This window comes from Hetaerina americana, unplaced genomic scaffold (assembly GCF_022747635.1).
Source record: "Hetaerina americana unplaced genomic scaffold, ioHetAmer1.1.p SCAF_31, whole genome shotgun sequence".
Taxonomy (NCBI): Eukaryota; Metazoa; Arthropoda; class Insecta; order Odonata; family Calopterygidae; genus Hetaerina; species Hetaerina americana.
This window is the reverse complement of record NW_027286886.1, coordinates 2,982,470-2,995,525: the sequence shown is the minus strand read 5'-3', so window position 1 is coordinate 2,995,525 and position 13,056 is coordinate 2,982,470. Positions and strand designations below refer to the sequence as shown.

The 13,056-nt window shown below is 34.9% G+C and overlaps 1 protein-coding gene across 3 annotated transcripts in view; it reads left to right on the top strand.

The window, feature by feature from the left end:
* HUWE1 (HECT, UBA and WWE domain containing E3 ubiquitin protein ligase 1) overlaps positions 1-13,056 on the top strand; it is a 126,327-nt gene that overhangs the window by 50,758 nt on the left and 62,513 nt on the right. For all 3 annotated transcript variants that reach the window (XM_071588979.1, XM_071588978.1, XM_071588977.1), the window contains exons 31-37: positions 80-280; positions 1,415-1,567; positions 1,818-1,972; positions 2,115-2,344; positions 4,022-4,211; positions 4,750-4,897; positions 8,702-8,888. In XM_071588979.1, coding sequence (XP_071445080.1) covers positions 80-280; positions 1,415-1,567; positions 1,818-1,972; positions 2,115-2,344; positions 4,022-4,211; positions 4,750-4,897; positions 8,702-8,888 — 1,264 coding nt within the window. The remainder of the gene's footprint in view (positions 1-79; positions 281-1,414; positions 1,568-1,817; positions 1,973-2,114; positions 2,345-4,021; positions 4,212-4,749; positions 4,898-8,701; positions 8,889-13,056) is intronic.

Below are 13,056 nucleotides of genomic sequence, written 5' to 3'. Positions count from 1 at the left end.
TTAGTATCATAGAATAGTTTTGTAATGTACAACTACTAGTTTTACTTACTTAAAGTAATTTGTTTTTCCTCCTCTTAAGGCATCCCCATCAAAGTATGCTGCAAAGCGTAAAATTCCTGATAACCCAAATGATATGACTGAGGAAGAGAAGAAGAAGCCACTGCTCCCCAAGTCAGCGATTCTGAAGATAGTGTCCGACATTGTGCGCTCATATCCTCCTTGTGCCAGGCAGATAACCAAGCATTGCTACACGGAAGGCCAAAGTGATCATGTTACAGAGGTAATTCATTACATCTATTTTTCAATTCAGTATATAATAAAATTGGCTATAAAGTTAGTAAATACTAAAAATATCATGTTGCTGATAAAGTACCTTCCAGATCTAATGTGGTGAAGCCCCTTTTGTATATTTCTATAAAGACTGTGTAATAAATTAAATTGTGTGAAAGGGCAAATTGAAGGATAAAAAAAATATAGTGTTGATCTATTATTATTATTATGCAGCGAAACAGTCATGTTCAATTTGATAACCAAAGCTGACTTAAGGATAACTGCCCATAACTCAGCTGTTTGTTAAGAAACCTTGTTATGCTGGTTTGTAATTCCTGAAATCATTACCTAGAAAACTAAGAGTAATAAAAATTTGTTTGTCATTCATGTCGAAACTTGATCAGTTCTTGTGCTAATATCAATTCTATACCATGGATGAATTCATGTCTCTATCTGTGGATAAATAATTTTATTCTTATGTATGCTGTTACTGCTCATGTTCACTGTTTTCTTTTTTAATTGTGACTATCATCTGTATTCAAACTCTAATTGTATTGTGTCTGTGTCTGGAATATCTCCAGTCAATGCTATGGGTTTCATACATGTTGCAAACATACCTTTTAGGAGCCAATAAACATCAATTAACCTCCGAACAATATAAGCTGACATCCGACTCTACAATATGTTAGCAATATTTATTAGATTAGATCAATGAAACAAGGTAGTAAAAATGGTATAATGAAACCATGAAAAAGAAATTTTTATCCTTGAAAACCTGGAATTCAAAACCATGTAATTCCTGACCAATCTTTGCCTATGCATGCTCAATCCATTTTATCTGAAACTAACTTTGAGCACAGCTGACAATGGAGCAATGATGGACAGAAGAAAGAAATATTTTAAAAACTGTCTTTGAGAGAGGACTAATTGTTAGGCAATGTGTTGGGGAAAAGAGGTTCATTTTGATCTCCAGTGTAGATAAGCTGTATTTATGAATTTGTGAATGTTGTTGTATTTGCGGTCTGACACATCAGGGGACTCCAAATGGTATATCCAAGTGAGATTAAATTCATAAATTTTGATTTTGATTGAACTACTTTTGTTTTGAAAAAATATTTAAATATCTTTTTGAATGTCCTTCTAGCCGTACTCGGCCTTGAGTTTCATAATGGATAAACTGTTGCCGATACAAGGTGATACAGAAGACAAGGAATGTTCAGTAATGGCAAGAATGCTTCTATCATCCATAGCATCATGCAATCAGTGCATTGAGGGACAGATGGCAATTGTGCAGGAGGTAAGATTTGGTTTCCTTGTACATATTTGCTCCTTCATGTTTTGCTTGTCATTTGCTCCATGAAGGCTTATGGCAATATTATAATTATATCTCTATTATATAAAGATTTCAACTGACTAACTTCTGTTTTATAAGGGTACTCATAATATGAATTGGCTTAAAATGGTAATTTTGCAAAGAATACTCCTTGTGTACATTGTAATTTTGGAAATGGGATGAATTTCTGATGTTAATATTCTTGTATTTCCAGTTGAGATGCTCACTTCAGAGAGCGCTGAGTCTTCCAGAGTCATCAGTGAAGCATGCTCATATCCAACTGCTTTGTGGCCTAATGTCAACACTAATTGAAAATTGTCCTTCAGCTCCACCTAATACTCCCCTAACATTCAAGTATTGTCCATTGAGGTAAACTCAAAGTTTTGTAGTTTTGCAAGACCGTTTGCAAGAAGTTAGGATTGCTGTATGTGCTTTGTTGTTTTACCTAGTAAATAATGCCCATTACTTACTGAATTACTGACTCATTATTTTTTTGCGAATAATTTTACAGTAATGTTAGCCATATGGTGAGGATAATGCAAAAACGTGGATTAGTAACGGATTTAGCAAGAATACCTAGTCACCTTGATTTGTCGAGCTCCAGTATGGCCTCAACTATGAATGCAGTGCTGAAACCATTGGAAACGCTAACTCGCCTTTTAAGTCAACCTCCTGCCAGCAATAATGTAAAACCTAAACCATCTGATAGCATGGCTGAAGATCCTCTTGGACCACACTCAGGTAAAATTCATTCTGTAATAATATCATAGAGAAGAATGCTATCTGCTGCATTATTGCTACCAAAGATGTATTTATTTTACTATATGATAGAGCACTGATTATCTGACTACCCATTATTCAATGGGAGGATTGCACGTTGGTACCAGAAAGAAGATTGTCTTTTCTCATCCACTCTCATTCGGTCTTGTAGTGCTAATGTCTAATGATATTATGTCTCCTACTAAACATTGTTCGTCAATTTTCTTGCATGACCTTAATCCAGAAGAAACATTCAAACTGACCATTGATTGATATGGGTGAGCTAACAGTTAGATAGTCATCTCAAATACATCACTCATTAGAAGTAACCTCTCCAGAAATCTCAGTTGATATGCTTTACCACTGGTTTATAGTCCACATTAAACAATTTTACGGTCAATTCAATGGTGACTCTAATAATGCACACTATTACATGTTCAAATGAGTAATTGATCCAATCAGCCATGCCTTATTTTAAAGACATGATAAAAATGGTGGATGTTTTTAGGTGGGTGATATGTGACCATGAGACTATTACTGTGGAAACTGTTGTGTATTAATTAACTTCAATTTGCACTTGTTGTTTATGCCGTTCCATCATTGCTTGACAATTATTTGTGTGTATTTTTGTAATGACTCAGTGAATGAGTTTTCCTTCCAGCAGGGCATCCTAATTACTACATACTAACCAAATAATTGGTCTGCATTTCCATGGAATTGGGTTCTGGAAAAATCATTGTATTAAAGAGGAAAATGTGTTAAGTAGGAACTTAGAAACCAAGTTCCTATCTAATAGTAGCCCTTTTAAGCAATCCAAATCTTGTCCATGTTATTGCTTGGTTTTCCTTGTGCTACTTTGCATGTTAAGCCCAGCCTAACCTGGTCAAGCTTTATTCAAGGTTAAGTTTTGTTAACGTGGTTTAAAATTAATAAGAAAGTCAATATAATGACTGAAAATCAGTTATTCTATTGAATTGTCATTGTATTGGGTTAGTTCAAAATGCAATGGTGGAGTTTGTAGTCAAACAGAATTGTCTTCTTATTACCTGAAAAAAAGTGTGTGAATGAGGCGGCATTGCATACATGGAGGCTAATGACAAAGTAATTGCTTCTATCAGCTGTGTAGTGCATATTTTACATATCTCATAATTCATGTTTGAGTTTCGTAATATGCATGCCATGCATATGATATGATAAAGCCGTGTATATGATATTTGCACTTATTAAGTTATCATTCAGTAAAAATTTAATTGCATAAAATGTCTATTATAATAGTAAGGAGAATCATTTCCTTTATTTACTTCTGAATTGAAAAAATATATTTCTGCCTTGTTCTTTCACTTTGCTTTACTTCACAATCTTGGCGATTAATTTCCAAGGGGTGAAACATAGTCATAAGGTAAAATATGGGATTATTATGTGATTATTCCCCATTATTATTAGTCCCCGGGATGAGCCATGTGCAAAAAAATCCTTAGAAATTATTTTCAATGGAAATTAAACCAAGCTACATCAAACTCAGAATGCAAATAACAAATGTCTAATTAAATCAAAATATTAGTTATAATAGCAAACCAAGTTTCATCATTTGTATTAGTCGCAGTTCATTTCATTTTGATGCAGTAATTTTTTATTAATTTGCCAAATATTTCTTTCTAGGCACTACATCTTCAGATAATACCATGGCTCTTCGAGAAGATACTATGGAAGATGCAGAAAACACTGAAAATGATATTTCTGCTGCAGGAGAAAGTCTAGAAACCCATTCTGAATGCCAAGCAACTTCTCAGGGAATGGAGGAAAGTGATGAAACAGGACTGGAAGAAATCATGGAGCACTTATTGGACAGGTAACAAGTAATATTACTTCTGGAGGTCATTATTTGGGATGATGAAATAATGAGTTTTTGTCAATGATTTGAGCTATGGTGATATATCGTAGGAATTCAGGTAACACAATGGCTAGAAAGAAACAAGGCATAATGCTGCTGTTATGATGTGATTATTATGTACAAAAAAATGTAAACTATTGAATCTGAAAAGGTTAGGCTGCTGAAAAGTTGACCATATAAATGAATAATACATTTGAATGAGTCTTTGAACATATAAAATTAGAATGGTATGGAAAAATAATCAAGATATGTAAGGAAAATCAGGCCTGAAGAATCTTGATTCAACATTGAACTGAATTGACTGAATTTGGCAAGACATAATGTCCAGGTACTTCTTCTTTCAAGTTCCATTGACAGAAATAGCTTTGAATTGACTTCATCTTCGTAAGTAACATTGAGAGACAGAATCTTTTTGAAGTGTACAAGCAATTTTTTATGTAGTGGAATATACTGTTTTCTCCAAACCTAGAACTATTTTTTGCATCAATTCTTTTAGAGATGGATCTGCTGGGGAGGATCAGGTAATTGGAGATTGCCTTGTGGTGGATGGCCGAACCCCTGTCACAAGAGTAGAGGTTTCTGCTCCAGCTTCAGACCCTCCCCGATCACGGAATACAATGGAATTTGTTGGTGATGAGACTCAGGTAGCAGTGCAAAATTGATAGTTACTTAGCATTTTATCTTTAAATTTATAGCATTATATCTTTAAATTTATAGCATTATATCTTTAAATTAATAGCATTATATCTTTAAATTAATTAGTTAAATGACTAATTTAAGTAGAATATTTATTTACACATCATTCTTTTCTGAAAAATATGATTTTACTTAAGTGAATGAGCTGTCCCAACCCATTTCTAATGGGTTCTTCATCGTTACCCAGCAGACTATATGCTGAATGCTTGGAATGCAGCAGAATCTTGATTTTACATAATATCTGAGGATCATCAATACGTGTTACATAAAACCAAATTCTGTGATGATAAATGAACCATAATTTCCATGTTCATAAGCACACCTAGACAATAATTCTCTTGTCAATAAAACTTTCATCCCAAATCATTTTTTCGTGCATTCATTCTGCTTCTTGTAGAAATCTAAATTTAAATAGCAAAGTAAGTCTGGCTTTCATAATGCTCATTAAAACCTCTTGAAAAATTATTAGCATAACTAATTAGAAGTTATAATCATATTCATGACAAGATATACCTTAAGAAATCTGTAGTTCTTTTTCATTACTCTTTCCTCCTCAAACAGTGTAATAATGACCATCCTCCAATTTGTTGCATAAGATTTCTGCACATTGTACTTTAGTTCTGCAGTGAGATTGCCTTTCTTCATTGTCTTTAACTACTGTAATTATTTAGTTTTTCTCATCCCACAATGAGTTGAAACATTTTGCGCCAATTTATTTTAAGGACTGCACGCCCAAGTTTGTCAGTTGGGAAATGCCATTGCCTACTAACTGAAAGATACTTACGCAAACATACTTTCTTCCATCATTCCATCCAATATGCCTATTCTTTGTGTACTACTTTCTCCCTTGCCTAGGATTCTCAGCAGTGTCGCAGCCTGAAACATACCATCACAAATCAAAGTATGCTTAATATGCATTCCTATTTTTCCAAGAATCCCCTTCACTCTCCCACTATGCCTAGCACTTCCTTGTTTCTTTTGTCTTTCTATTTCTCTTTTACCACCCTTCTTCTCCCCCACATTTCCAAATCCTTCAGTCTACGATAAATATAATCTACTTCCTTTATAACTTCTTTTAGTGGCAACGTTTCCATGCTGTAGAAATCATACTCAATATCACTTTTGAAGAACCAATTTTTAACATCCTTCCTCATCATCCCCGTCATCTATTCCCTCCTACCTTTGAAAGCTTCTTTGCCTAACCCAATTTTTCTTCTTATATCCATACTGCTTCGATTAACCGTTTGGTCCAGAACACTTTCAAGATTGATAACCTGCGTTAGGTTATGAATACCTATTTAAATATTTCTTATCTGTTATCTTTCTTGAAAACCACATAACCTATTTGTTTACTTTAGATCGCATCCCATACTTATCACTCATTACAATCACCAGTTCTTCCAATGCCTCATTAACCAATTCCTCCATTTGTATGTTAAACAGCACAGGTAATAGTAAACAACCCTGCCTTACTCTTCTTACTAGCACTGCCCATCTGCACCCTCATCCCCGAATCTCACCTGAGCAGTCTTTATGTATATAGGTTGCGGAAAGTCACCTATCCTTCAAATCTACTCCTATTTTCTGCAATACATTGATTTATTTTACTGACTTCCCTCTGTCTATTTCATTCTCATAATCTATGATACAAATACGTGATATATACAATATATTATGCAATGTGTTCTATATTCCTCTCTAGTGACCTCGTTAATGCTATGACGCGGTTCGCAGCTCTTTCTAAACCCTAACTGATCATCCCATAAGTAATTAATCATTGGCCCTACTCTTCATCTTATTTATGATCTTGAGAACCATATTAGCTGTATCCAAGATCTATCCTAATTTTCTGTAGTTCTCGCATTTTTACAACTTTCACTTTTTTGTGATGGAAACTTACTCATCTGATAAAATATTCTGACCAAATTCCTGCCTCATAAATGTTCTAAATTAGGCCATAAAAACTCCTCTTCCCACATTTTCCTAAATATTTAAGTAGTTCTGTGCAAATATTTTGTACCCCCACTGCCTTAATTGATTGCCATTCTGTCAATAACCTTACCATCTTACCATAAAGTATCCCTGAGGCTAAGCTATTATCATCTACATTATATTTTCCTTCTACATCGAAACTTAATGGCCTAATGTGTTTACCATATAGTTTCTCTATACATTCATTCCATCATTTTCGAGTCTGGTCAAAACAATCCATCAACGCACCTGCGAGCCCCCACCCCTCTCAAATCCTTCCAACCCTCCCCGCCCCCACTCTGTCCTGAGGGTATATATGCTTGCTCTGTCTGTTTTGCAAATTTGTACCTGATGATGCCGCAAGTCAGTGAAACGCGTTGTACCGTATAATAAAATCTGTGGAAAAGTACGAGTCTTTCTTTCTTTTTTAGTAATGGATATTAATTACTTCCACGAAGTGAAGCCTGAAACAATAGAATATATTCTCTGAATCAGTTAATTTTCCTGACCGGTCTTAGCTTTTTACAGATTTTTCCTTATTACTTCATGATAATGCTTTCCACCTTCCATATTAGCTCAGCATTTCATCCTTTGTAACCTCCATATCCTCACACTATATTCTATCATGCTTCTTTCTTTCTATTTGTTTCCTGCCTGAGTTTATCATTCTTGTATATCATTGTAATCATTGTCTGTAATCCATGGTTTCCGTGCCCTATTCCTATTAAATTGTAGTTCCATTTGTGGCTTAAAGTTACCTTTTTTTATATATATATATTACCATTTCTGTATTGAACCAAATTCTTTCTCATCTCTCATGAGTTTTTCTACTGGCTGCTGACATTCCTTTCATATAGTTAAGTTTAATGCTTCTACATTGTATTTCCCGAACAGTCTTCACTGTTTTATGCATTTTAATCTGACTACACATTATTAGTGCTAAATTCTAAGCTGAATCCTCATCTGTTTCTGTGAAACTGCTAATTAATGAGTTCCCAAATGCCTAACAATAATATAGTCCAGCTGAGTGTTACCTGTCCTACTCCCTGAACAAGACAAACAGCAGATTTGGTAGTGGTTGGACTCATTGTTATAATGTTTTCCATCCTAAGAGTTTTTGGATAAATAGTTGAGGTGGTTTCCGCTTGTCTTCCTCAATTGTGTTTTTGTGACCCCATCACTCAAATGGTTACTAAATTGGGTCAGATGTCTTGGCCTTTGGGTTTAATGCATCTGAAAAGCCACTAGAAGTTGGCAGTTTGCAAGGGGCTCATTTTAACTGAGGAAAATGACTTAATGTTGGGTATCATTTTGTGAAAAAGCTTCCTGTAGGCGAGGCTTGGCTCCTAACAGTTACTATCATTTATCAAATGTAATTGTGGCATGCAAGGGCTTTACTTCATAAATTGTGAAAACCTATTCATGAATCATGTATTTAATGATGCTCTTTTAAGCTTCTGTTACATCAGTTGAGTGAAATTCAAGATTTGATGTAGCATAGATCATTAAAACTGAATTATAGTCATGCAAGTAATTGAAGCAGAGCTATGTTATTATTTCTGCAATTACTATTGCCACTTAAATTATTTTAATATTTAAAATATTGTACATCATTTCGCCTTCTGCCATGTGGTCAACCGGTTTAACATTCATAGCTTTGTATCTTAATTATATTTAGGGTAAAGTGATTTGTACTTTTCTTTTGATGGTACAATGAACTCTGCTTTTGATGAATTTTCGCAAGAAATATGAATGGTGATATGAAGCACTTTGCATTCTAGGATGGTGATCCAGGTGACAGCAGCGATACTGACTCTGATCACTCAAGGGAGGAAGTGGAGGATGACGATGAGGATGAAGATGAAGAGGTAGAAGAGGATGAGGTGGAAGAGGAAGAGGTTGTGGAAGAGGAGGTGGAGGAGGAGGTGGAAGACGAGGAGGAGGAAGAAGATGAAGAGGTGGAAGAAGGTAAGCCATAAATATTCACGTGGAAGTGCACAACTCTTTTTAGGGCATCCATTGTTGGACCATTTGGACATGAGGCAATAATAATGATGCTTAACATCATTCTCTTAGGTAGTCTAAATAATAGAAAATATACAACAACATAGTGGAATATAAAATCAACAGCTTAGGGAGGTACCTGGCAGTTGCATTACCTAACAGACTAACCCAGCTAACCTGTTACTTACTAAATTGCACTGTAGCATTTTATTTCATGTATTTTATTGATAGATGTTAAATAAGGTAATCAATCGTCTTCTACAGCAATTCCAAACTTGTTTGCTGGTCATCTATTATATCGTGTCACTTTCATCTTCTGGCCACCACTAGAGTGGTATCTCATAGTTAAGACCTGATCTAATGAATTCATTAATTATAATAAATAAAATGAAAATAATAAAAAGTAAAATAAAAATAATAAAAATTCATATAAAATGCTGAATGAATTAAAAGTTCTAAGGTTAATTCCTAATTTTTTTTTTGAAATAGAATAGTAGATTACTCTATACCCTTCTTGCAAGTGATTTTTAGCTAACAAATTTCATTTTTATAGTGACCTTCAAATTTTTTGTATGTCCTTCAGATTAAGGGTAACAATGAGGCATGCTCAGTTGACAACATACCTGTAGTTTGAAGCAATGGTCATAGAAAGTGGGGTTTCAGTTCTCTAAGAAGAAAATTAAAGGCATGCACTTCACAAGATTGCATGGAATGTGTATCCTAGGCCCTGTATAAATTTAGGTAAAAATCACCTGCTCTTCATCAAATCTGTGAAATTCCTGGTGTTAGTGTACCACCGATACTCACCTGGTGGCAACATGTGAGCATTGAGAAGTAAATGTCTTAAAACTTCAAATTTATTATGGTATCTCAGTCACATTTCATGGAGCTCGGAGCATACCATGATGACGACTCTCTACAGATCATTGGTTTGGTCTAAACTTGACAATGGTACTTTCATTTATTCATTGAGGAGAGACTTGAATCACTGATGTCAATACACTATATGTGTTTTCACTTGGCAACGGGGGCATTCAGGACCAGCCCGATGCTGAATTTTCACCCTGAATTGACTGAGTTACCTTGCAATCTTGAATGATTGTCTTTATGTGTAACTTAGCAGTAAAAGTTTCATGTATGACTTCTAACTATTGTTGTAATACTAATTTGCAGGGGTTCCTAGGTTTCATTCAGAGATGATAAGTGCCTAATTAGGCCCTTGGAATTCACATTTCAATAATTTCAGGTTGGAAGCAAATTTTGCTTTGTGAAAAATTTTGTCGGTAGGGCTCCCCACATACCCACCAAGGAAAATCCCGTATCAGTTGGCCTGCACCCTAACATGAAAGAAATCACTCGGGCTGTTAAAAATCAGCTAGTGGAACTGCATGAACTGTAACGTCCTCTTATAACAGAATCATTTGAGTAAACATTCATCCACTTTGGCTATTTTATGGCTAACCTTTTCATGATTAATCTCACTCCTTTCAAAATTCACTGAAATGACTGATATTTTCTCATCAGCATGATTTCATCTAGTACTTAATAATGCATTTTCTAGATATTCACCTTTCCATAAAACCTTATAGTCTGATAGATTGTAATCCCATTTAAAATTAGGAGATGGAAATTTTAGAATCTTAACTCTGTGGGTTTCAGGAAACGCTATAAACAGCAATAATGAGAGGGAGGATACAGCATCGAACAAAAGTGGCATATGCAGTTGAAATCTGTGTTGGCACAAAATTTATGTTTGAGTATATTGGTTGCGGAGTGTAGGTTAACATGGCATCAACTAAACATTGATAAGCTTAAGGCTGGAAAACCAAAAATCTCACCTTGGACCTTTTTCAAATGGAAGATACTGTTGACAGGAGGTTGTGGCCATGAGACGGTAGACCACTATCATAATCATGCATCTCTTCTCACGGAAAAGAAAAACAGTGGTGTGAGGTCTGTGTTGCTCTTTTGACTGTTCACCACCTTCTGATGGCATTTATGACATTTAATGAATACAAGGCAGCACCTGACTCTGTACATATTAGGGAATATGTTAACATTGTCCTTGGTGGTAACTCAGAAGCCATATCCAGAGTAATTGTGTTTTCAAGGAAGTCTATCATCTCGTGTGTAATAATTTTTACTGTAGATCCATTTGTAGAATGCTGAAGTACAGAATACATTGTGAAAGAATTTGGCATGTTCTATGCTATCTCATTTCCTTTGTTCATTATAAAGCCAGTATGGCGCAAATGGCATCAGTCATTGAGTTACCTTTAAATAAATTATGACAAAGCCCCTAAACCCAAAGAAAATTTAAATTGCCATGACTCAGATGGATGCTTAGGTAATGTCAGTACTGTATTTTTTGTCATTTAGGTATTCTTTTGGTAAGTTTGATAAATGATACTCGCAATAGTTTCATTCATGGTTAAAGTCGCACATGAAAATGAAATTCTTTATAATACCAACTATTCCCTCAAAAATGTGCTTACATTTTTGTCAGTGGCTATTGTACATAGTATAGGAAATGGTAGGTGAGGTAAGCAGTGAAAATTGAGAAAGAAACACTTATTTCTATGTTTGTGGTGAACCGGCCAGCAGAATACTACATTCAAGAAGTACCTAAGTTTTCCACCAAATTGCCTTAATGATAAAAACATGGTCTGAATTTTGGTGCTTGAAATGTTAAAAGCATTTTAATTTGCGCTTAAAGAGGTCTTTAGATCTGCAGTTGCTTGAAAAAGATTTCCATGTCTATTTTTATTAATGTTGTGTAGGCAAATATAGTTGCGAGTAATTCCTCCTTAGAAATATGATAAAAAATATGGCAAGACCAGACTCTCTCACAAGAAATACAAAAATAGTGTGTACAAGTTAAAGCTGATAACATCAAAATTTTCAGTTTCTTCATTCATAAATTGCATTATCAACCCTTTTGAAATAGGGTCATAAAAAATGCAGTAAATTATTTTTAAAATTATTAATACATAGTACCATGCAAGCCACTGCCTGTGTGTGTGGCAGGGGTAATTACACACCAGACCACTTCTGACTCAAAATTTTTTCCTGTTCTAATGGAAAAGAAATCACTTTGTTCTTCCATGTATATTTCATTACTCACGACATAGGTTTTGACTTCCAAAGCCATCAAGTCCTGAAGATGACTTTGTGAGTCGAAACCTAGGCCGTGAATAATGAAATATATGTGGAAGAACAGAGTATTTTCTTTTCCGATATGAATCGCTTCTGTAAAGTGATGCCTCAATCCATTCCATTCCCCTTCTATCGTGGTCAGACATTATTCTGACCCCATTTCTTTTGTGGGGAAAATGGTCTTAAATCTATCTGTTTTACCCTTAATCTCTCTAATTTTATTTATATGATCTCTCCCTTAGCAGTGTGATGTGGCTAATTAAAAATTTTAAAATTATTGCTTAAGGAACATCATTTCAATTTATGCATGAGGTTTATTGTGTAATTTAACCTTTGTCCTGTGATTCCCAACCTAGCTTCTCTATTAATGTTCACATACTACTCAGTTTGTCATAACAATGCTTTACAAACAGCTCCTCTATGCTGCATGTGATCTAATTTGGCAATCAATCTAACTTCATGAGGATCTCATATACTTAAGGCATATTCGAAATGAGGCCTAACCAGGAAAAGATAGCATTGTTCAATAACCTTTTTGATCACATTTACACAATAAAATTTTAATAAATAATAATTTTTTGTTAGATTGGCCACATTTTCCCAGTATATGTTTCACCCTAGAGAGGTCATGAGTTGAGGGTAACCCCCAAGTATTTAATTGAGTCCACACTATTTTGTTATTCCTGATGCAGTAAGCTTTTGTGAGGGAACTCCTCTTATTCCAAAAATTCATCACGGTCCAATGCTGTATAGCATTTAGGTTATCTGCTAAAGCTACTTTATCCTTGGTGTGATGGATATCTGTGTAAACTACTGAATCTTCGGCAAAACGGATCTTACTATTTACCACGAAGTTGATGTTGTTAATGTAAATGAGGAATAAAAGAGATCAGATAACCCTTCCCTGGGGAGCACCTAAAGTGGCTAATACTGCATTAGGACTAACACAATCTATGGCTAGTCTTTGTATGCAACC